Source organism: Pollachius pollachius (genome assembly GCF_949987615.1).
Source record: "Pollachius pollachius genome assembly, chromosome: 14".
Lineage (NCBI taxonomy): Eukaryota > Metazoa > Chordata > Actinopteri > Gadiformes > Gadidae > Pollachius > Pollachius pollachius.
The window spans coordinates 10,921,812-10,946,512 of NC_136947.1; the positions used below are offsets into that span (position 1 = coordinate 10,921,812).

Consider the following 24,701-nt stretch of genomic DNA (forward strand, 5'->3'; position numbering starts at 1 on the left):
GAGGGGGGGGAGGGGAGGCAGGGAGAGTAGGAGGGGCGTGAGGGACCCCTCCCCCTATACTCAGACCCCCTCTTCCTCAACATAACATTTCAATTAGGAGGATTGTGCCGTTCCACACACACACACACACACACACACACACACACACACACACACACACACACACACACACACCTCGCCTTGAGCCAAATACTAATAATCAGGTCTTTATGGACCATCACTATTCTGCTGCGTGTGTGTGTGTGTGTAGAGTTGTGTTTAGAGGTGTGCGTGGGTAGATGAACTTTGATCCTCCTTATCTATGGATGAGCCCCATAGATACCAGTGCGTACATGTGTGTGTGTGCGCTGTCAGATAGGATCAATCACTCTCCAGATAGCACTGCTGCCCTCACCATCACCATAGCAACACCTAACAACTGGTGGCACAGAGTGAGTGAGTGAATGAGTGAGGCAGAGTGAGTGAGGCAGAGTGAGAGTGGCAGAGTGAGAGTGGCAGAGCGAGAGAGGCAGAGTGAGTGAGGCAGAGTGAGAGAGGCAGAGTGAGTGAGGCAGAGTGAGAGAGGCAGAGTGAGAGTGGCAGAGCGAGAGAGGCAGAGCGAGAGAGGCAGAGCGAGAGAGGCAGAGTGAGAGAGGCAGAGTGAGAGAGGCAGAGTGAGTGAGGCAGAGTGAGAGAGGCAGAGTGAGAGAGGCAGAGTGAGAGAGGCAGAGTGAGAGAGTGGGTTACCGTGTTTGAAGACTCCTATCAGCAGGGACTTGTCCGCCTCAGAGTTCCACCAATCAGCAGGGACCTCCGCATGGAGGGGCTGGGGGATCCACACGTCCAGCTCACTGCACACACACACACACACACACACACACACACACACACACACACACACACACACACACACACACACACACACACACACACACACACACACACACACACACACACACACACACACACACACACACAATGGAGTTTAGCGTTTAGGGTCATTTATAGAGGAGCATCATTCACATCTCAGACCTTATCTCAGTCAGTCCACACACACAGTGAGCTAGCTAGCCCCCCCCCACACACACACACACACACGCACACCAGTACACACACAGAGCCAGCCCCCACACACGCACACCAGTACACAAAATCCCACTGGCATATGTTTGCTAGCTGGCACCAGTACATACACTTCTGGCAGTTGATACACACACACACACACACACACACTTGAGATTAGAGGATGGGGGCGATGACATTATAAATGCACACACATCTGGGTGAAAGGGTGATGGAGAGCAGAGGGGGAGGGGCGAGAGGAGGACAGATGTTCTTCAGAAAGAGGGGGATGGTGGAGATGTGGGGGTGACTGAGTGAGTCCTTTTACAACTAAAACAGATTCATCATTACAGAACTACAAACAAGCTCAGCTCATTGAGAAGAACTACAATAACCAGAGACAACAGCTAGCAACACTAATATATTCCATTTAGCTTTAAGGGAGAACGATAAAAGACAGATGGGGGAGGTGAGATAGACAGGTGGGGGAGAGAGAGACTGAGGAGGAGGGAGGTTATCACCTGATCTCTGCTCCCTCCAGGATGCGGTCAGCCTGGTCTCCGATGACTTCCTGTCTGAGGTAGTACAACATCCTGACCCTCAGCAGCACCCTGCGGAGAGGAGGAGGAGAGGAGTTAGTCACAGCTAGGGGATACACTGTACTACAGGGAGGAGGAGGAGGAGGAGGAGCTGCTGGATGATCGCGGTACTGCACCATGTATCATATATTTACAGTAGAATTGAAATATGTGGGGTTTCCAAAATCTAATTTGGTATATAAAACCTGCTCTGAATGGAGCGCCCTACTCCAACCCAATCCAGTCAGATAAATACTGAGGAACAATACTGAGGTTCTGCTGTAGAAGAAGCAAAGAGCATAAGGTCCTTATGCCAAAGAGAATCCTTCTGCAGAAGGTAAATCACCGAGACATAAGGCCATGTCTTTGGACTCAGATAAGTAAGCAACACATTGATCTGATAACAGCCGCAGACTCCGTATGGAGTGTAGAGCAGAACGCCCGGACCACAGCGACCACAGACTGACAGCGGCCGCCAACAGGCAGCACAACAGGCTGCCAACAGCCTGCCTCCTGGCCTCAGCCTTCAGTCTGCAGCATAGCCCTCCTGGAGGCCCTCTGAACACCTCCCCCGCTGAGACACACACCGCCGCCGTGCACGCGCACACACCGCCGCTGTGCACGCGCACACACCGCCACCGCTCACACCAAAACACATCACCGCCGTGCACACGCACACACCATCGTGCACATCAGCACCACTGTTGGTAAAACATTAGGGAAGACACCAAGGGGAGGAGGAGGAGGAGGAGGAGGAGGAGGAGGGAGGGAGAGGAGAGGCAAACATCATTTGTGTAGCACTTCACACACAAACCGCCTGTGTGTGCGCGCGGCCTTCAAATGTCTTCAGAAGATGCTGCCAGGCATTTGGCAGTGTGTGCGTCTTGCGTGCATGTGTTTGTTGGCAAGTGTGTGTGTGTGTGTGCGTGTGTCGTGTGTGTTAGTTGGCAGCGTGTGTGTGCCCATCCATCAATGTGCCAGGGTTTATTAGCCACACAAATCTGCTAGCCGGCTTAGCAGATGGCACCCCATAATAACCCCTGTGTGTGTGTGTGTGTCGGTGTGTGTGTGTCGGTGTGTACCTACTCGTTACAGTGAGTGTGAGTGTTTTTGTGTTCCTATTGGTAGACTGTGTGTGTACCTACTTGTAACAGTGTGTGTGTGTGTGTGTGTGTGTGTGTGTGTGTGTGTGTGTGTGTGTGTGTGTGTGTGTGTGTGTGTGTGTGTGTGTGTCTACTAGTTACAGTGTGTGTACCCACTTGTTACAGCATGTGTGTGTACCTACTTGTTACAGCATGTGTGTGTGCACCTACTTGTTAGTGTGTTTACTTACTTGTTACAGTGTGTGTACCTACTAGTTACAGCGTGTGTACCTACTTGTTACAGCGTGTGTACCTACTTGTTACAGCGTGTGTACCTACTTGTTACAGCATTAGTGTGTACCTACTTGTTACAGCATTAGTGTGTACCTACTTGTTACAGCGTGTGTACCTACTTGTTACAGCGTGTGTACCTACTTGTTACAGTGTGTGTACCTACTTGTTACAGTGGTGTTTGAGGTGCCGTTTGTAGCTGTCCTCCTGCAGCAGGTGGTCGGGGTTACAGCCAGCCAGCCAATCAGCACGCGGAGTCTGAGGGGGTGGGGCTTGAAGCTTCCCTTTCTTGCCCTTCCTGCCCCGAGGAACCGGGGTAGAGAGACCTAGAGAGAGTGAGTGAGTCAGTGACAGAGAGCGCAAATAATATATACATATTTTTTACTTTTATATATTTTTTACACCACTACTTTAATATATATTTGTATCTTACTGATATGTGAGCAAGCAAGTGAGTGATGAGTGGGTGAGTACCTGAGTGGTTGCTGAGCGTGTTGGTTGTCCCGTCGGCGTTGGGGGCGATTAGGTCCCAGATGAAGCTCTTGATGTTCTCATCGCCGCGGTAATGGAGGAGGCAGTAGGCCAGCAGCGCCCGGCAGATCGTCTCCACGTCCGCCTCACGCAGGGGACGCTTGTAGCGCCCGTGGGACAGGATGTCACTCCACCGCCCCCAGCTGGAGGGAGAGGGGGGAGAGGGAAGAGCAGAGGAAAGAAATTATATTTAGTTGTTCAGACTTGCAGCGGGCTCAGAGACAGACTGTTAGGGAGGTCAGAGGTCATCTGGCTCTAGGAAGCCTCCAGGTAGACTGGACATTGGAGATCAAACCCAGAACCTTTCCCCAGACTGTCTTCCCCCTCAAACAACCACTCCCTCTTACACAACTCCAGTTCTGTTGATTCACAGATCTACTGATGTGTCCTTGAGCCAGGCACTAGACCAACTTTAGCAACCTTCAGGTCTTACTGCTGTCCCTCTCTCTCCCTCCCCAAGTCCCCCCTCACGAGGGAGACCCCCTGCGGTGGGCGACCGTATCCTGCTGGTGTCTCGGAGTGTGATGTCAGAGTGACCGGGTTGCCATGGTAACGTGGTCCAGGATGCTTTTCTGTTCGTCATGAATATACAAAGGTTAGCCTCCCAGTCCCCTCCCCCCACAGCTCCCAGTCCCCTCCCCCCACAGCTCCCAGTCCCCTCCCCCCACAGCTCCCAGTCCACTCACCCATAGACCAGCAGGTTCTTCTCCACCCTGAAGCACTCAGAGCGGGGGTACCCCTGGGCGCGGTCCTGGGGCCGACGGGGTTTGGCCGTGGGTCGGCTGGGCTCCTCGCCTTCGCTCTCCAGCTCCGAGAACTCCAGCATCTCGTCCTCCTTGGCGCTGCTGAAGTGTCTCGTCTGCTTCCTGACACGCGGCGTGTCAATCACCAGCGTGTTCTGATCAACGATACGGCACAGGTTAGGATCAGAGGCAACCGCAACAAGTTCGGATCAGAGGCAACCGCAACATGTTCGGATCAGAGGCAACCGCAACATGTTCGGATCAGAGGCAACCGCAACATGTTCGGATCAGAGGCAACCGCAACATGCAAGGATCAGAGGCAACCGCACCATGTTAGGATCAGAGGCCACATGTTAGGATCAGAGGAAGCTTCACCGCAACATGTAAGTGGATCACAGGCGGCCTCAACGCAACATGTTAGTGGATCAGAGGCGGCCTCAACGCAACATGTTAGTGGATCAGAGGCGGCCTCACCGCAACATGTTAGTGGATCAGAGGCGGCCTCACCGCAACATGTTAGTGGATCCGAGGCGGCCTCACCGCAACATGTTAGTGGATCAGAGGCGGCCTCACCGCAACATGTTAGTGGATCAGAGGCGGCCTCACCGCAACATGTTAGTGGATCAGAGGCGGCCTCACCGCAACATGTTAGTGGATCAGAGGCGGCCTCACCGCAACATGTTAGTGGATCAGAGGCGGCCTCACCGCAACATGTTAGTGGATCAGAGGCGGCCTCACCGCAACATGTTAGTGGATCAGAGGCGGCCTCACCGCAACATGTTAGTGGATCAGAGGCGGCCTCACCGCAACATGTTAGTGGATCAGAGGCGGCCTCACCGCAACATGTTAGTGGATCAGAGGCGGCCTCACCGCAACATGTTAGTGGATCAGAGGCGGCCTCACCGCAACATGTTAGTGGATCAGAGGCCCGCAGCAGCACCACAACATGTTAGTGGATCAGAGGCGGCCTCACTGCAACATATTAGTGGATCAGAGGCCCGCAGCAGCACCACAACATGTTAGTGGATCAGAGACCCGCAGCCTCAGCCTGAGGTGTGATTGGTTGTCCTCACCCCAGATAACGGTCCTAGCGTTCATTAGTCATGAGCCGCAGGCTGAGGCCTCATGACTAATGATCTGATATTAAGGATGTTCTCCACCACAAACTAAACTGTTTTAAGAGGTTGCCTCCATGGGACGGCTCCTAGCTGCCCCATGGAGAAGGAGGGGAGAGGACAAGGAGGAGAGGTATGGGAAGGAGGGAGAGAGAGGAGGCGAGGAGGGAGAGAGAAAAAGGAGGAGAGGGGAGGTGCTTGTGTACATCGATATTCATTCATCCTTAACTGCTCTCCCTGATCTGACCAGCGATCTGTTTCCATAACAACTCTGACATTAAGGGCTCTAATTAAGTTGTCTAATTAATGACCCTTTAGATTTAATTAATTAGGGGCCCCTCCCTCATCTAGGGCAGACACAGGGAGAACAGGGCAACGCCATGACAACGCCACAATTACCTCAGACTACCGCAATCAAACCCCTTATTAACACAACCTCCTTAAAAGCACACAACCTAAATAAAAACAACCTCCATATGAACACACAACCTAAATATAAACAACCTCCATCTTAACACAACCCCATCCCTGGGGACCAACAGACACACACTGTGTGTGGTTATGTGTGTTTGGATTAAGCGTTCAATTCAAGGGCTCTTCAGAACACAGCAAGAGAGGGAGAGGTGGGAGAATGAGAGAGGCAGGGCGAAAGGGAGCGAGATACTGAGAGAGAAAGAGCGAGCGAGAAAATAAAGAGGCAGGCAGTGAAGGAGAGCGACATGAAAGGAGAGAGAGGGCGAGAGAGAGAGAAGGCGAGCAAGAGAGAGGGCGAGCGAGAGCAAGAGAGAGAGAGGTCGAGCGAGAGAGAGAGGCCGAGCGAGAGAGAGAGGGCAACGAGAGAGAGGGCGAGCGAGAGGCCTTTCAGAATATAAAGCGCTTGGAGGCGCGTGTGAATGTGTGCGTATTAGCTATTAGCCTAAGTGATATCTCTATAGCCTGCGGGCATCAGAGCCGTGTGTAGCAGCGCTAAGCAGCTTACACACACACACACACACACACACACACACACACACACACACACAGACCCTTACGTCTGGACCCCCTGACCTATCTTAGGTCCTCTACTCCAGGTAGGGGCGGGGCTTACCCGTCCATGGATGGCGTCCAGGTCTAGCTCCGCCTTCTTGGCCCATTTCTGCCAGAAGTCAGGATCCTCCAGAGAGATGTCCGTCCTGTTGCCGGCGGAGACGAAGCTCGCCTGGAGAGAGGAGGGGGGGGAGGGATGAGGAGGGGGTCTTAAATCTAAAAGGGGCGGTGTGTTGCTCAGGAGGTTGCTAGTTCGATCCCCGGCTCCTCCTAGCTGAGTTTCGAGGTGTCCCTGAGCCAGACGCCTCACCCTTACTGCTCCAGACCAGCTCGCACCATTGACTACGCCGATGGTGTATTAATGTGTGTATGAATTGGTGAATGAGTATGAACGGGTGAATGTGTGGATGAATGGGTGAATGTTAGGCAGTATTGTAATACGCTTTGAGAGGCCCCTGGTTAGAGTTGCAGTCGGTGCGCTTGCGCGGACATAATAGAGGTCTGATACGAAATTTAAGTCTTTATGCAAACGGCCTGACTGGTCCAGGTGTTGCCCTGGTTCTCAGGTTCTAGGAACTATCAGGGCCTTTGGAGTCCCTGGTGCTGGGTGTGGGTCTTGGGAGAGGTGAGGTGGCCCTGGGTACCCAGAGGGTCTTGGGGGTCTAGTGGGTGGAGGGGAGGTGGTCCTGGGTGTCTAGGGGTAGAGGGGGGGTGGTCTAAGGATAGAGGGGGGGTGGTCTAGGGGTAGAGGAGGGTTTGTCCTGGGGTAGAGGAGGGTTGGTCCTGGGGTAGAGGGGGGGTATTACCTTGGCGAAGGTGGAGCCCTTGCCCTCCGTTTCAATGGTGATGGTCTGGGTCCTCCTCTGCAGGATCTGGTCGATGTCTTCCTCGCAGAACTTTGAGCCCTCGTCCTCCTCGTCCATCAGCGCGCCGTACGCCCCCTTCTTCAGCAGGTCCTCCACCTCCTTCTTGGACAGCTGCGGCGCCTGAAGAACACCATCAGTTTGCACCGTCATTCAGAATCCACCGTCAGTCAGACAGCGGCAGGTAACAGTCATTCAGACACCAGCAGGTAACACCGTCAGTCAGGTAACAGTCATTCAGACAACGTCAGGAGCACCGTCAGGTTACACCGTCAGTCAGACACTGTCAGTCATACAGTCAGGTAATGCAGTCAGACACCGTCAGTGGCGTGTGCTTGCGGCTTGTGTGCGTGCGCTGACCCCGTTGGCGGCGTTGTCCCGCCCGCTCATGCTCTGCAGCACGGCCTTGTCCAGCCCCAGCTTCAAGCTGGCCTTGTCGAACATCTCCCGCTCGTACGAGTTCCTGGTGATAAGCCGGTAGATCTTCACCGCCTTCGACTGGCCAATCCTGTGGCAGCGAGCCTGGGCCTAGAGGGGAGAGGGGTGGGACAAACACAGGAAGCTTCAACCAATGATCATCACATATTATGAGGGGCCAGTAGTAGCTGAACACAGAGCGATCAGTAGCTGAACACAGAGCGATCAGTAGCTGAACACAGAGCGATCAGTAGCTGAACACAGAGCGATCAGTAGCTGAACACAGAGCGATCAGTAGCTGAACACAGAGCGATCAGTAGCTGAACACAGAGCGATCAGTAGCTGAACACAGAGCGATCAGTAGTAGAACAGAGTGGCTGACTGAGAGGCTGACTGAATGGCTACCTACCTGCAGGTCGTTCTGGGGGTTCCAGTCCGAGTCGAAGATGATACAGGTGTCGGCAGCGGTGAGGTTGATGCCCAGCCCCCCCGCCCGCGTGCACAGCAGGAACACGAAACGGTCCGAGTCCGGCCGCGAGAACCGGTCGATGGCCGCCTGCCGCAGGTTCCCGCGCACACGCCCGTCGATCCGCTCGTACGGATACCTGGGGATGAGAGCACATAGCTATTAGCACTGAAGCTATTAGCGCTGAAACCTAGCTATTAGCATTACAACCTAGAGAAACCTAGCTATTAGAATTTAACCCTAGGAATTAGCCTTAAAACCATGAGACATTTATCTATTTGAATCAAACCTAAATACAGCTAGCTATTATCATTGGATGGATCAGGCTACTGTTAAGTAAGCTAGTTACCCCTGTGCTACCTGGTGGTGTGCTAGCGTACCGTCTCTGGACGAGGTGGTGTGTAGCTAGTGCTAGCGTACCGTCTCTGGACGAGGTAGTGTGTAGCTAGTGCTAGCGTACCGTCTCTGGACGAGGTAGTGTGTAGCTAGTGTTAGCGTACCGTCTCTGGATGAGGTAGTCCTCCAGGATGTCCAGGCAGCGGACCATCTGGGAGAAGACGAGCACGCGGTGGCCCCCGGCCTTCAGCTTGGGCAGCAGCTTGTCGATCAGCACCAGCTTTCCGGCTGCCTGCACCATCGCCTGCAGGTGGAAGTCGGGCGTCTCCGCCTGCACGTGGGTCTCCCGGAACTCGTCCACGATCTTCTCCTCCGCGCCTGGGGGGAGGATTGCCAGGGTTACGTCAACCGATTAGAGTGAGTGAGTGAGCCGTTGAGTTGGGGGGGTGCGTCTGTCTGTCTGTAGCGTTGACAGTGGCGCCAACCTTAGGTCAACATTTTTGTGTTCCACCAAAAAGTAGGCTATATCACTTCTCCGAAGTCCTGCTTTCAGAATTTCCGGTTCAGAACAGTAATTATTTCTGTATTATTTAGCTGTAAGTTATTAGATATTTTTGTTGTGATGATCTATGATTTAACCGCTCCATCAATTGACGAATGCGTTTCACAAGTGCGGTACGAGTGGCGGGGCGTGCACTTAATTTCCATAAACATTCCCGAACAAATGGGAGTAGGTACAGCTTAATTACATTTCTCTCATATTATGCAAGAACTGACTTCACACTGGTCACTCGCATCGTCCAGCGGGTGCGGCAAAGAAAACACAAACTGCTCCCACCTGCAGGCTTACGGAAAGTGTCAAACCAAGAGTCTTTTTGGTTACTCTCTGATTGTATTGATCAGCTCTTTGACTGTCTTCATCGCATCTCGGCATACGATAACTTTTGAAACAGCCTCTTGAAAGGCAAGGTTCATGCTGTGGGCATTACAACACACGTACATGGCCTCTTCTTGTATGTCCTTGATGCGTGGTTGTAAGCCCGACCTGCTCCCTGACATATTCGACCTGTCAATCATTTGGCACTGGCCAACCATTGGTATGTCAGGAATGTTGCCAGCGATGCTTCAGAAGGATTGGTGGGGAAGAGAGCGGGGGAGGGAGGTGGCGGGGTACTATCGCAGCGCAACACAGCACAGCATTCTATCACCCAACAAAGCATTGTATCGCTCAGCGCAGCGCCAACGAAAACGTGCCGGTTCACTTAGTTTAAATATTGAGGGGTTTTCGCACCCCCAACCTTATCTTTGGGGGTGCAAGAAACCTTAGGCCCCCCTAGAGATGGCGCCAGTGAGCGTTGATGAGTGTCTGTCAGTCTGTCTGTACCTTTGATGAGGTAGGGGTGGTTGCAGCACTTCCTCAGCTCCATCATGGTGTTGAGGAGGTTGGGGACGTTGGGTCCTGCTCCTCCTCCACCGCTCCCTCCTCCTACACCTCCTTTAGACAGGAAGGAGAAGTTCTTCTCCAGGATGGCCCGGTAGTACTTTTTCTGGATGTTGGTGAGCTCCACCTGAGGACCAGTAAACAGGGACCAGCTCAGAACACACATACACACCATCAACGGTACACACACATCTAGAACCTTGTTTTATACAAACAGGAGCCACGTTCACCAGATGTGTCTGCCCAGCGCGACCACCGCTCAGTGGGCTCAGTGCGCCGGTTAGCTATGCTAACGCTATGCTACGGCTCTGCGCTAGAACCGTGTGTCGGAGGAACGAGGAGAGAGAGAGATAAGATGGGTTGACAGAAGAGAGGAGGAGATAAATAAGGGGCCCAGGAGAAGGCTGAGGAGGTGCCCTACCTCGATGATGGTCTCCTCTTTAGGAGCCAGGTTCTTCTCCACGTCCTCCTTCAGCCGCCGCAGCATCATGGGCTTCAGGATAGCCTGCAGCTTCTGGACCTGAGGACAACATCTGGAGCTCAACACACAGCCACATCTGGAGCTCAACACAACGTTGCATCTGGAACTCACACAGCCACATCTGGAGCTCACACAGCCACATCTGGACCAGAACAAACTAACATCTGGAGCTCAACACATAGCCACATCTGGAGCTCAACACACAGCCACATCTGGACCAGGACAAACAGCCACATCTGGACCAGGACAAACAGTCACATCTGGACCAGGACAAACAGTCACATCTGGACCGGAACACACTAACATCTGGAGCTCAACACAAAGGCACATCTGGAGCAGGAAAAACAGCAACATTTGGACCAATACAAACAGTTGCATCTGGACCACAACAAACAGTAACCTCTGGACCACTACAAACAGTAACCTCTGGACCACTACAAACAGTAACCTCTGGACCACTACAAACAGTAACCTATGGACCACTACAAACAGTAACCTCTGGACCACTACAAACAGTAACCTCTGGACCACTACAAACAGTAACCTCTGGACCACTACAAACAGTAACCTCTGGACCACTACAAACAGTAACCTCTGGACCACTACAAATAGTAACCTCTTGACCACTACAAACAGTAACATTTGGACGACAACAAACTAACATCAAGTGCTCAACACAGTCATATCTGGACCACATATACAGTAACACCTGGACCAGGACAAACATCTGCCCCCCCCCAGTCCTCCCTGTCCTACCTGCTCCTCGGTCTTCAGGTCTCCAAACTCCGCCATGAAGGTGTGCTCCGAGGGGAAGCGCTCCGGCTCCAGGAAGTTGAGCAGACTGAAGAGCTCCTCCACGGTGTTCTGGAGAGGAGTCCCGGTCAGCAGCACCTTGTGCTCCTGCAGGAGGAGGAGGAGCAGGAGGAGCCGGGTTACACATTGGATCACATTATGTAAATAGAGTTGGATTGATCAGGAAGATTATCCGTTTTATTTTCTTGTCAACAATTGAACACTAAAAGATCATCTTTTAAAATAGTGCTTAGCTCAACAGAAAAACCAGAGCAGGTCGGTAGAGCGGGGTGGACCTAAAGTGGGCGTGTCAGTGTCAGGGCGTGCGTCAGTGTGGGCGTGTCTTAGCCTGGGGGCGTGTCCCAGAGCCTCACCATGTCCATCATCTTCAGTCCCTCCAGGAGTTTGCAGTTGCGGTTCTTGAGGCGGTGGGCCTCATCAATGACCACGCAGCGCCAGGGCACGCTGCGCAGCTCGGGGCAGTCCGTCAGGATCATCTCGAAGGTGGTGATGACCGCATGGAACCGGTACGCTCCTTTGATCACCTTACCCTGCAGGGGCGGGGGGATGGATTAACACCAGGAAGCAAGTACGTCCTGACTGCTCCAAAGGGAGATGGGGACCGGTCTGGACCTGTCTGACAAACGGACCAGTCTGAGACAGCGGTGGACTGGACCTCAGCACCTTCTGAAACCAGTGTGACCACGCTTCCCGGGAAACACAACAACGCAGAAAAAACCGGACAAAAACTAAATGTGCACCAACAGTGGAGCCTGAAACACAACCAGTGTGTGCGGGGTCCTACCTGGGGGTCCCGGTAGTACATCTCGTAGGCCTGGATGGTCTTGCGGCTGGCCTGGCTGCCATGGTAGACCACGGCGTTAAGCTCCGTCCAGGTGCGGAACTCGCGCTCCCAGTTGGGGATGGTGGAGAGCGGGGCGATCACCAGGAAGGGGCCCTGGATCCCCGTGAGGAACACCTCGTGGAGGAAGGTGATGGACTGGATGGTCTTACCCAGACCCATCTCGTCAGCCAGGATACAGTTACGACTGCAAGGAGGAGAGAGTACTCAATTAGTCCGGAACATGAAACCATGCTGGCATGGACCAATACAACCGATGATGGCATTCCCATGTTAACGTAGTTCTACTAGGTCGAGACAGGTACCTACTTGTACCAGGTGTATCTGTAGTACTGGTGCAGTACTACTGGTCTACAGGGGTACCTACTTGTTGTACCAGTTGAAGGTCAGCCAGTTCAGGCCCTCCAGCTGGTACTCCCTGAGAGAGTTGCTGTTCCTGTAGTCCTTGGAGGCCTCGCAGCGCTTCCAGCCGTCCATGGGGGGGCGGTCCTGGAGGAGGCAGAACACAGCATCTCAGGACCGCGAGCACAACCGGCTGCCATTTCATTAACCCCTCATCTTAGTGTGACCTTTGACCTCTCCAGGCCAGTAAAGGCCTCAGACAGGGAGGGGGGGGGGGCAGTTTGGGGGCAGGGGGTGATTAAGGAATGAAGACTGGTGATCTGAGGCCCGACTGGATTAAGACCTCTCCGCCAGCCAGAAGACAGACAGCCAGAGCAACAGACCGCAGCCTGCCTCTGCTTCTGTTCTGCATTACACACTCCGTTACTCCGTTAGTGGTTTGGCTGAGTGGTGAGTGGGGGGGGGCGGGTTGACCACAGGAACGCAGCCCAGCAGAGGGGCTAAGCGCACACACACACACACACACACACACACACACACACACACACACACACACACACACTAGTACAGGCCAATAAAGAGTGTTTGTCTCTTATTCGGGTAAATATCCCCTTCCTCCTGAGTGGTAGCCACTAGCTAGCTAACGTGACCAGGGTAGCAGAGTGCTGTTAGCTTGCGGCTACTCACCACGTGCTTGGTGTTGGGCGCACGCTGGGCGATGACGTCATAGTCGTCTATCTTTGATTGGTCGATGTCCGACTTGAGCTCCCAGGTGGAGTCTTCATAGGGCAGACCGCACCACTTCACCAGGTAGAGGGTCACCGTCTGGGGGGGACAAACACCCACACACACACACACACACACACACGTTAGAGGGGGTCCGGGGGTCGTCATGGCAACGGAGGGACAGACGGAACAGGGCCCACCTCTCCGTTCTCGTCGGGGCTCTCCGACACGTCCAACACGCGGTCCACCTCCACGTAGTCCGGGTTGAAAGGCTCGTCGTCCATCTGGGGGAAGGGGGGGGGGGACAGAGGGACAGCGGGGAGACAGGCAGATTAGATGGGAGTGTCTTTTTTCTTAAACAAAACTGATCAGAGATCTGGCTTAGATTCAAGGCAGAAGGAGCCAGAGGAGCAGCAAGAGAAGGAGGAGCAAAAGAAGGAGGAGAATCAGCATGGGGCTACCTCGTTGATGAAGTTGTTGAGCAGCTGCTTGGCTCTGAACCTCTTGATCTTCTGGTGGATCCTCTTGTCCTTCTCCAGCTCCGGCAGGTCGGCCCAGCGACAGTGCAGGTAGGAGCTGGGGCAACAGGGAGGGGCGGGGGTAGGGTCACTACCTCCCTTTCTGTCTCTTACACTCTCCTAAACTGTCTCCTCCAGCGGTGTACATCTTTCTGTAGATATCTTCAATAGATTCTGTAGTTTACAGTATTTACACGTCATCATATTTACAGTTACTGTAACGTGCATAAGGCAGGTCTCCAGGAATCCTTATTATCCCAACACAAACACACAACCTCAACCCGTGTGTCCGCTGGGTTGTGTGCGTGTGTTAATGTGCCTGTGTGTTTGTGTGCGTGATAAACAACCTGTTGTGTCTTCACGTGCTTTATTACATTTCACAAAGTGACATCTTGAATCACTGGCCGTGGGTGAGAGTGAAAGTGAGTTAGAGTATGGGAGTGAGTGTGAATGAGTGACTGACCTTGAGTATGTGAGGAGTGAGTGAGAGTGCGATAGTGATTGAGTGAGTATGTGAGGAGTGAGTGAGTGTGAGGAGTGAGTGTTTGGAGTGAGTGAGTGAGTGTGAGGAGTGAGTGTTTGGAGTGAGTGAGTGAGTGTGAGGAGTGAGTGTTTGGAGTGAGTGAGTGAGTGAGTGTGAGGAGTGAGTGTTTGGAGTGAGTGAGTGAGAGGAGTGAGTGTTTGGAGTGAGTGAGTAAGTGAGAGGAGTGAGTGTTTGGAGTGAGTGTTTGGAGTGAGTGAGTGAGTGAGTGTGAGGAGTGAGTGTTTGGAGTGAGTGAGTGAGTGAGTGTGAGGAGTGAGTGTTTGGAGTGAGTGAGTGAGTGAGTGTGAGGAGTGAGTGAGTGTGAGGAGTGAGTGTTTGGAGTGAGTGAGTGAGTGTGAGGAGTGAGTGAGTGTGAGGAGTGAGTGAGTGTGAGGAGTGAGTGAGTGTGAGGAGTGAGTGAGTGTGAGGAGTGAGTGAGTGTGAGGAGTGAGTGAGTGTGAGGAGTGAGTGAGTGTGAGGAGTGAGTGAGTGTAAGGTTTTGAGAGACTTACAAGCTCTTGAACTTGACGTAGAACTCCTCCACCTCCAGCTCCTCTCCAGACTCCTGCTGGGAGGTGAAGTAGGAACGTTAACACCACACACTTCAAATAAAACCATTTAACGGTAAAAGAGGCATGATTAAAAGTAGTTTACAGTAGGGGTGTGAACGGTTACAAAAAACTGTTAACAGTTACACGACCCCTTTTCTTTTTTACAGTTTTTTTATTAATTAATGATTTTTTATTTATTTTATTAAATGGGCCACAGTCGCGTTATAGGGGGATTATTTTGTTTATCAACTTGGCGGAGGCGCGCACAGAATGATCGCAAAACGAAAATTTGGTTGACCGTTTTCCGTGTTCCATGTGACCGTTTTCTGTGTGTTTAATTTGCAGTTGCGGTGTTAATTAGCGATGTTGTCACCTTACTTTCTGGCACCTTACGTTACAATAAACTGTAATCAGAAAACGCGGTTATATGCCAAAGACCCTATGGTATCTGTGGTATAAAGGCTGGGACGAATTTCGAATTATAAATATGTACACTTTATGTTGAAAGTATAGACCGTCGCGATTCCCATTGAAACGAATGGCGCGGTTATTTTTTTTTATTTTTACGTTTTTTGTTTACTGATTTTTACTAAATGGTTATGATTTACTAACCGGTTACACATGTACATGTGCACACCCCTAGTTTACAGTATAACAATGACACATACTTTGCTTTAACACACACACACACACACACACACACACACACACACACACACACACACACACACACGTCTGTATGCGTGTGTGTGTGTATATGTGTGTTTCCCTCTACAGCCACGACTTATGCTTCACTTGTCCTCCATTCACCATTATCCCACGTGCACACGCATTGTGCACGCCCACGCTGCTACTACTACTACTGTAAGGCTGTGATTCATCCATCACACATAAACACTCTGTGCCCGGGGAGCTAGCTGCCGCTGCAGTCTGTGGTCTGGCAGCGCGCCAGCCAGGGTCACAGCAACACACAGGGTTTGTGTCTGGGTGTGTGTCTGTGTGCGTGTGCGTGCACGTCTTGAGGACAAAGCTTCAAAACAAAGAGGCTGGAAGACAGACAGTTGAGAGACAGACAGGGTGTGTAATGTGTTTAGGCCCAGCTGCAGGACACATAATCACATGACGCAATCCTGCAGAACACAGGCCTGTGTGTGTGTGCGTGTCTGTGTGTACCTGTTTCTTGGTGATTCGCATGGTCATGATTTTCTCTACGACAGGTCCTTCAGTCTCAACCAGATCCTGAGAGAGAGAGAGAGACAGACAGAGAGACCGAGAGAGAGAGACAGACAGAGAGAGAGAGAGAGAGAGAGAGACAGAGTCAGAGCGAGAAAGAGAGCGAGAGATCGACAAAGAGAGAGCGAGAGCGAGAGATCGACAAAGAGAGAGCGAGAGCAAGAGCAAGACAGAGCGTGAGCGAGAGAGAGAGAGCGAGACAGAGGGAGTCAGAGAGTCAGATTTCAGAAGGTCAGACATAAAAATCTGAAATTTCATCTGAAAATCAGGAACTCCATTAAGGACGTCCTGGTCTGTGATTGGCTCCTCGGGTCACGTGACCAATCGGCTGTCTCCAAATCATACCCCCATGGGCTAGGGTTACCGCTAGGTTCAACCAGTCTTCAGCTGTACTAGTCAATAACGAGTTACCACAAACTAGGTTATCAGGCTAGTAAATGTTAACCTGGCTCCGACAAGCTGGTAAACCTAGTTAGAGTAAAACATGTAGTTAACATAATGAGTCCATGTTGGTTACCTGGTGCTGGGAGGAGGGGGACTGGGGCGCGGGGGAGTCCTCTCCACTGTCGTCTTCGTCTGAGATCCTGAACTCCAGCTCCTCAGTGTAGCGCTTCCTCTTCACCTGCCGGCTGGACCGCCTCTTCTGGAGGAAAACGGCTGGTTAACCTCCGTCACCACGAGTTACCCTCCGTCACCACTAGTTACCCTCTGTCACCACTAGTTAACCCTCCGTCACCACTAGTTACCCTCCGTCACCACTAGTTAACCCTCCGTCACCACTAGTTAACCCTCCGTCACCACTAGCTACCCTCCGTCACCACTAGCTACCCTCCGTCACCACTAGTTACCCTCCGTCACCACTAGTTACCCTCCGTCACCACTAGTTAACCCTCCGTCACCATTAGGTAATCCGCCATCCCGCGCAACTCAACCAGGATACCATCATCACAATTGAACAATACTCGGTCCTCCGTTAGCTTAGCATCACAGTAGCTCAGCTTCCACCACTAGGACTGAGCTGCTTATCTTGCTCAGCTCAGCCTCTTCAGTTCACTGCATGATTACCTGGGTTCCATCGTCGTCGTCGTCTTCAGGTGAGGGGGGCGGGGATTTCACCTCAACGTCTTCGCTGATTGACGGCTCCCTCTTCCTCTTGGACTCCTTCTTGGTGGCGCTGGCCCCGCCCTCCGACTCCGCCTTCTTGGTGCTGAGGAGAGACGATTAATCGAACATTAATCAATTAATTAACCTCACCTCATCTCCCCATTAGGGATTTAATGACAGTGTTTTCTTCTGTTTTAAATGCATTCTATAATAACATAGAGGCAGTACGTAGACGCTAACAGACAAGGCGAGCTAGCCAGAGAAGAACGTAGACGCTAACAGACGAGGCTAGCCTGCCAGGGCAGAACGTAGGCGCTAACAGACGAGGCTAGCTAGCCAGAGAAGAACGTAGACGCTAACAGACGAGGCTAGCTAGCCAGGGCAGAACGCAGGCGTTAACAGAAGAGGATAGCGCTAAAGGTCTGTGTTGGACCTTTAAAGGCCGAACCCAGTTCTGCCTACGATCCCTTCAGCACTACTAATAAAAAAAAACTACTGATATGTCTGTGTGTGTGTTTGTGTGCATCTGTATGCCCGTGTGTGTGCGTGTCTATTTGTGTGCGTCTTTATCTGTGTACCCATGTCTGTGTGGTGCGTGCGTGTGTGTGCATTACTGTGCGTGTATATGTATGCGTGTGTGTGTGTGTCTCCCAGGGCGATGGCCATGTTTGATTTCCCCATTTAGAAATCATTAGTGAGCCCGAGGCTGTGGCACACAAGGGGTTAATACCATGAGAGAGAGGGGGAGGGGGGAGGAGTTCAGAGGCCCCCCGGGCTAGCTCTAATTTCTGGCATGGAGAGAGGGAGGGTGTGTGTGTGTGTGTGCACAGCACCCTCTCTCCCCCTGCCTGTATCTCTCTCCCCCTAGGCCTCTCCCCGCCTCCCTCCCCCCGGGCCCTTCTCCTTTCATCCTCAAGCCAAGACCAATCACCATCTCCGTGGTAACGGCTGGTCATGTGACCTGCACCTGTTACTCTGGCTGGTCGCCACACGCTGCAGCCATCTGGACACACACACACACACACACACACACACCTGGATCAGCCCCCCCATCCTCCTCTCTCCATTCCCCAATTGCCCAGGGCGAGAGAGGGGGAACATGAGAGAGCTAGCAGGAGAGAGAGGGGCGCAGAGAGAGAGAGAGAGGGGCGCAGAGAGAGAGAGAGGGGCGCAGAGAGAGAGAGAGAGAAAGGGGCAGAGAGAGAGAGGGGCAGAGAGAGAGAGAGGGAAAGAGAGAGAGGGGCAGAGAGAGAGAGAGAGAGGGGCAGAGAGAGAGAGAGAGAGGGGGAGAGAGAGAGGGGCAGAGAGAGAGAGGGGCAGAGAGAGAGAGGGGCAGAGAGAGAGAGAGGGGCAGAGAGAGAGAGAGGGGCAGAGAGAGAGAGAGGGAAAGAGAGACTGGCATTTACACATGCTGTGTGTTACGAGGGGGGGTCTGTAGGACACCTGCCACCATCATGAGTCACACTGCTGGACACACACCACAGGGGAACTAACACACCACAACACACCCAACAGACACACAACACTGATTAACAACAACACACACAGGAGGACACTAGCAACACTACTGGTAGATCCACAACTGTTTGTCACGCAACACACACACTCTACAACACACACTCTACAACACACACAGGGAGTGGCAGTTTTGCTGAGGTTATTTATAGATGAGAGAGATAGAGATAGAGAGGGGGAGAGATAGAAGGGGGGGCAATGGAGGAAGGTCAAAGGAAAGAGGTGAGATGACTGGACGTGTCTCACACACACACACACACACACACACAGATTAAATTATTCAAATCACCGTCACCATTTCCCCAACAGGACTCCAAACTAACCTCTGAGTCTCTCCCCCCTCTCTTAGTCTCTCCATCATTCCTTCATCTACCGCCGCAAGCCCCCCTCCCCCCCAGGGCTGTGGCTCCACCCACATTCCCCAGACTCCATCAGGTGGTCACCTGACCCGCCTGGGTTCCAGCATCGTCAGTGTGACAGGGGTTCTTCCGACACACACACACACACAACCCCCAGAGCAGACTAGAGGGAAGAGGGGGGAGAGAGGGAGAGAAGATTGGGGGAGAGAAGGAGGGAAGAGTGGGGGAGAGAGTAGAAGGGGGAAAGAGAGTAGAGGGAGGAGAAATAGAGTAGAGGGGAGGAGCGAGGGGGGAGAGAGAGTAGAGGGGGGAGCACGGGGCAGTAAAGTTGGGAGTGGAGGAGGAGATGAATCAAAGGGGTGAAGCAAACAGTCTCCATTTTAGAGCAGAGTGACCACTGCCTATTATTATGCTAAATTAACCTGCAAGATGGAGGATGTCTCTAAACACACACACACACACACACACACACACACACACACACACACACACACTTGGGGGGGGGGGGGGGGGGGGGGCTGGGGTCAGAAGCACACCCCTCCTTATCATTAAGCGCCATTTTCTGCCACATAGAACACACACACGTTGCCCACACACACACACACACACAACCCAGCCCCCACACACACACACACCTCCCCCAGCACTGACCCTTGCAGCATGCTGGTTTGGCCCCTCCCTTCCTGAGGATAAAAGACACGGAGAGGAAGGGGGAGGAGAGAGGGGGAGGGGAGGTGCGAGTGATGGGGGTTGTCCTCTGATAAATTCCACACTAGCATCATGTTTCCACCTCCACAATGAGAGCAGCAGCCATGCGCCCCCCCCTCCCTCCCTCTCCCCCCTGCATCTCTTCCTGTCGTCTCCCTCTCTCTCCCCCCTGCCTCTCTTCCTGTTTTCCCCCTCCTATCCCTCTTCCTGTGGTCTCCCCTCCTCCCCCTCTTCCTGTCTGTGGGCTTTTCAGCGTGAGCTACAGTCGAGCCTCCATCGTGTGCTGCCTTCATTCACTCATCACATCACAGGACCGATCACAACCTCATGCTCCTTTAGTCACTCATTCACCAGACCTCAAGCTCCTCTATTCACTCACTGAGACCTCATGCTCCCCTATTCATTTCACTCATTCACCAGACCTCATGGTCCTCTAGTCACTCATTCACCAGACCTCATGGTCCTCTAGTCACTCATTCACAAGACCTCATGGTCCTCTAGTCACTCATTCACCAGACCTCATGGTCCTCTAGTCACTCATTCACAAGACCTCATGGTCCTCTAGTCACTCATTCACAAGACCTCATGGTCCTCTAGCCACTCATTCACCAGACCTCATGGTCCTCTAGTCACTCATTCACAAGACCTCATGGTCCTCTAGCCACTCATTCACCAGACTTCCTCCAGAGAGCCGTCCTGGGGGCTCAGAGCGGGGTCATGAGGAGCAGGTAGGGGTCAGAGGTCAGACAGACCTCTGACCCACACCCTGAACACACCCTGAACACAAGACTCAACCTTTCATCCTAGCTGGGGTGAGAGGGTGAGCGTTAGAGAACCACGCCCTGGTCGCAAGGCAACTAAAAACCACATCACAAGTAAGACGCGCACCAGCTGACAATCTGCCTATAACACCCATCCTGATTGGCCTGTCATCCGAGATGAGACAACCCATCAGTAATGGTCTGGGCTGGCCAGCTTTAATGTTGCCGTCCGGAGAGAAAGGGGGAGGGGCCCATCACGACACTAATGGTGAAGAGAAAGGGGGCGGAGCCTATCTGATTGTTAATCGTTATCTTCGTTGATATTCACTATTGATTGAGTTAATAATTAATGAATATTGACGGATCAGTCAACTAACCAGATTTCTAGAGACGCACGTGAACCAGCTAGCATTGGTCCGTTGGTAGAGGTTAGAATGGCGCACACCGATTGGCAGGCCTTAAATCGGTCATTAGGGTTGCCAGGCAACAGGGAGGGATTAGACCCTGGAGCTGGATCAATGGCGCTCCCCCGTGATCGATTACCATCCCTCTCCTCCCTCCCCCCGCCACTTTCCCCCCTTCACTGTTCCAGTGGTCAGAATTGGGCACCAGAAAGTTCAACATAATCTTAATGAAAGCATAATAATGGTACCAGCCTACAGGGGACGCTAGTGCGTTAGCCCCAGACATTAGCCCCCAACGTTAGCCCCAAACATTAGCCTCGTATCGACAGGATAGTGCTTTACGGTAGGGTGCTGTAGTGTGAATAGTATGGTGCTGTAGGGTAGGGTGCCGTGCGTTAGGGTGCTGTGCTGTAGGGTATGGTACTGTACAAGGTAGGCTGCCGTACGGTAGGGTGCTGTGCTGTAGGGTATGGTGCCGTACGGTAGGGTGCCGTACGGTAGGGTGCTCTGCTGTAGGGTATGGTGCCGTACGGTAGGGTGCTGTGCTGTAGGGTATGGTGCCGTACGGTAGGGTGCCGTGCCGTAGGGTGCTGTGCTGTAGGGTATGGTGCCGTACGGTAGGGGGCCGTACGGTAGGGTGCAGTGCCGTAGGGTATGGTGCCGTACGGTAGGGTGCCGTATGGTAGGGTATGGTGCCGTACGGTAGGGTGCCGTGCCGTAGGGTATGGTGCCGTACGGTAGGGTGCTGTGCTGTAGGGTATGGTGCCGTACGGTAGGGTGCCGTGCCGTAGGGTGCTGTGCTGTAGGGTATGGTGCCGTACAGTAGGTTGCCGTACGGTAGGGTGCTGTGCTGTAGGGTATGGTGCCGTACGGTTGGGTGCCGTACGGTAGGGTGCCGTACGGTAGGGTACCGTACGGTAGGGTGCCGTACGGTAGGGTGCTGTGCTGTAGGGTAGGGTGCTGTGCTGTAGGGTAGGGTGCCGTACGGTAGAGTGCCATGCAGTACAGTGTACGGTAGGGTAGGGTGCCATACGATTGGGAGCTGTACGGAAGGGTGCTGTGCGGTACGGTATAAGGTAGGTTGCCGTAGGGTAGGGGGCCGTAGGGAAGGGGGCCGTAGGGAAGGGGGCTGTACCGTAGGGTGATGAAAGAAGCGTTCCTACCTGGTCTTCTTGGGGGTCTTGGTCTTGGGGGTGGAGCTCTTGGTCTTCTTCTCCTTGGGCTCTTTGGGCTCTTTGGGGGTCTTGGGGGTTTTGGGGGTCTTGGGGGTCTTGGGCTCTTTGGGCTCCTTGCCCTCCACCTTCTCCTTTGGTTTTTTCTTCCTCTTCCTCTTCTCTGCAGGGGGACTGGTTGCCATGGCGCCGGCCAGCCCGTCGCCGGCGGGGGAGGTTCCGTCCTCCGAGGGGTTCCGCCCCTGCTCTGGCTCCTCCCCCTCTGCCATCTTGACCTTCTTACTCTTCTTCTTCTTTTTTGGCTTGGTGTCCGGGCCGCCGGGCTGCTCGCCGTCCATTGGCTGCCCCGGGGCGGCGGCCGGCCTATCCGGGGCCGTCGCTAAGGCCTCGCCGGGCAGGTCCGATGGGGAATGCTGCGGAGACGAGAGGAGGAGAATGTTACCACACGCTGCCCAGCAGGACCAGTACGGCTACTGGGAACCACCCAGGAAACACACTAACCATCCATGGTGCACACACCATCTTTCTCCCTCTTGCTCCCTCACCCACCTCTCTCCCTCCCTCCAGCTCCCTCACCCCATCCTACCTCCCTCTCTCACCCCCTCCCCTCTCAGATATGAAACCAGTTAAACCCCCCCCCTTCCCCCAGTAGCCCCTCTGTGACAGGAAACTGGTGACCAGCTGTTTGGAACTTCACCAACCCCCCCCCCCCTCCCTCCCTCCCTCCCTCCTCCAGCTGCCTCCCCCCTCTCCTTCCTCCCCTCTCTCTCCAGCTGCTCAGGGTCCCAGTGGCAGATGGGAAATCAGGCATCATGACACGAATAAATTATCTCCATACTTCAAAACCACACAACCCTGCGAGACAGACACACACCAGGCCTGCGTGTGTGGCTGTGTGTGTGTGGCTGTGGTTTTGTACGTGGTGTTGTGTATGCGGGCCAGCAGGTTTGAGAGCATAATGCCACACTAGAGCCTCCCATGAGCGCACACACACACACACACACACACACACACACACACTTAAAGCTGCAACAAAATAAACATAAACAAGAGAGCGAGAGAGAGAGCAGAGTTGGTATATTATTAGTGCCAGCTCCACCTGCATCAAAAGCATACTAATGTACACACAGACACACACACACTCCAAGGTCATGCACACGTACAGAACACACCAACACCTGCTGACACAGACGTAACCCGAGAAGAAACTGCAGAGAGGAGACGGGCGAGAGACACCCCCGATGTGTGATGGACCGAGAGCGAGAGAGAGAGACGGGTTGGTAGATATTCTGTCATCCTGCCAAAACCCTGCAGATAATCAATCACACTGACACCAGGAACACACATGCTAACAGACACACACACAAATAGACTGACACAGTGTAGCCAACTTACCCACACACACACACACACAAACTAACCAACGCTCACAAACTAAAACACATACGCTAATTGACGCTTAACACTAAGACACACAACTGTATCCCAACATGCCGCTCAGGGGTGTATGTGTGTGTGCGTGCGTGCGTGCCCATGTGTACGCGTGTGTTAACCATGCTTAGGGAGCAGATGGGGATTAGAGAGACCTCCAGTGCGCTCTGCAGGTCGATAATCACGGTCCGACCGCCGGTCAGCGCCCTGCGGACCGCCCAGAGACCTCTACCTCCTCCCCCTGCTATCGTCTATAGAGCTTCACTCAGAGCGCCCATCTTACCCCCAGGAATCACCTTCATACAAACTGGCTCCCTAGTGATACTATACCAACTGGCTCCCTACAGGGATACTATACCAACTGGCTCCCTAGTGATACTATACCAACTGGCTCCCTACAGGGATACTATACCAACTGGCTCCCTACAGGGATACTATACCAACTGGCTCCCTACAGGGATACTATACCAACTGGCTCCCTACAGGGATACTATACCAACTGGCTCCCTACAGGGATACTATACCAACTGGCTCCCTACAGGGATACTACACCAACTGGCTCTCTACAGGGATACTACACCAACTGGCTCTCTACAGGGATACTACACCAACTGGCTCTCTACAGGGATACTACACCAACTGGCTCTCTAGGGATACTACACCAACTGGCTCTCTAGGGATACTACACCAACTGGCTCTCTAGGGATACTACACCAACTGGCTCTCTAGGGATACTACACCAACTGGCTCTCTAGGGATACTACACCAACTGGCTCTCTAGGGATACTACACCAACTGGCTCTCTAGGGATACTACACCAACTGGCTCTCTAGGGATACTACACCAACTGGCTCTCTAGGGATACTACACCAACTGGCTCTCTAGGGATACTACACCAACTGGCTCTCTAGGGATACTACACCAACTGGCTCTCTAGGGATACTACACCAACTGGCTCTCTAGGGATACTACACCAACTGGCTCTCTAGGGATACTACACCAACTGGCTCTCTAGGGATACTACACCAACTGGCTCTCTAGGGATACTACACCAACTGGCTCTCTAGGGATACTACACCAACTGGCTCTCTAGGGATACTACACCAACTGGCTCTCTAGGGATACTACACCAACTGGCTCTCTAGGGATACTACACCAACTGGCTCTCTAGGGATACTACACCAACTGGCTCTCTAGGGATACTACACCAACTGGCTCTCTAGGGATACTACACCAACTGGCTCTCTAGGGATACTACACCAACTGGCTCTCTAGGGATACTACACCAA

At 53.0% G+C, this 24,701-nt stretch overlaps 1 protein-coding gene across 3 annotated transcripts in view; it reads right to left on the bottom strand.

Annotated features, from left to right (window-relative positions):
- Positions 1-24,701, bottom strand: part of chd7 (chromodomain helicase DNA binding protein 7) — a 48,760-nt gene that overhangs the window by 12,656 nt on the left and 11,403 nt on the right. For all 3 annotated transcript variants that reach the window (XM_079751617.1, XM_079751618.1, XM_079751619.1), the window contains exons 4-27: positions 21,973-22,394; positions 17,024-17,165; positions 16,476-16,601; positions 15,899-15,964; positions 14,687-14,742; positions 13,595-13,709; positions 13,334-13,417; positions 13,095-13,232; positions 12,433-12,554; positions 12,009-12,252; positions 11,578-11,754; positions 11,168-11,311; positions 10,352-10,450; positions 9,874-10,057; positions 8,654-8,867; positions 8,097-8,292; positions 7,631-7,798; positions 7,214-7,393; positions 6,469-6,579; positions 4,210-4,421; positions 3,467-3,666; positions 3,159-3,318; positions 1,563-1,652; positions 727-830 (exon numbers count right to left, since the gene is read on the bottom strand). In XM_079751617.1, the coding sequence (XP_079607743.1) occupies positions 727-830; positions 1,563-1,652; positions 3,159-3,318; positions 3,467-3,666; positions 4,210-4,421; positions 6,469-6,579; positions 7,214-7,393; positions 7,631-7,798; positions 8,097-8,292; positions 8,654-8,867; positions 9,874-10,057; positions 10,352-10,450; positions 11,168-11,311; positions 11,578-11,754; positions 12,009-12,252; positions 12,433-12,554; positions 13,095-13,232; positions 13,334-13,417; positions 13,595-13,709; positions 14,687-14,742; positions 15,899-15,964; positions 16,476-16,601; positions 17,024-17,165; positions 21,973-22,394 (3,754 nt within the window). The remainder of the gene's footprint in view (positions 1-726; positions 831-1,562; positions 1,653-3,158; positions 3,319-3,466; positions 3,667-4,209; positions 4,422-6,468; positions 6,580-7,213; positions 7,394-7,630; positions 7,799-8,096; positions 8,293-8,653; positions 8,868-9,873; positions 10,058-10,351; positions 10,451-11,167; positions 11,312-11,577; positions 11,755-12,008; positions 12,253-12,432; positions 12,555-13,094; positions 13,233-13,333; positions 13,418-13,594; positions 13,710-14,686; positions 14,743-15,898; positions 15,965-16,475; positions 16,602-17,023; positions 17,166-21,972; positions 22,395-24,701) is intronic.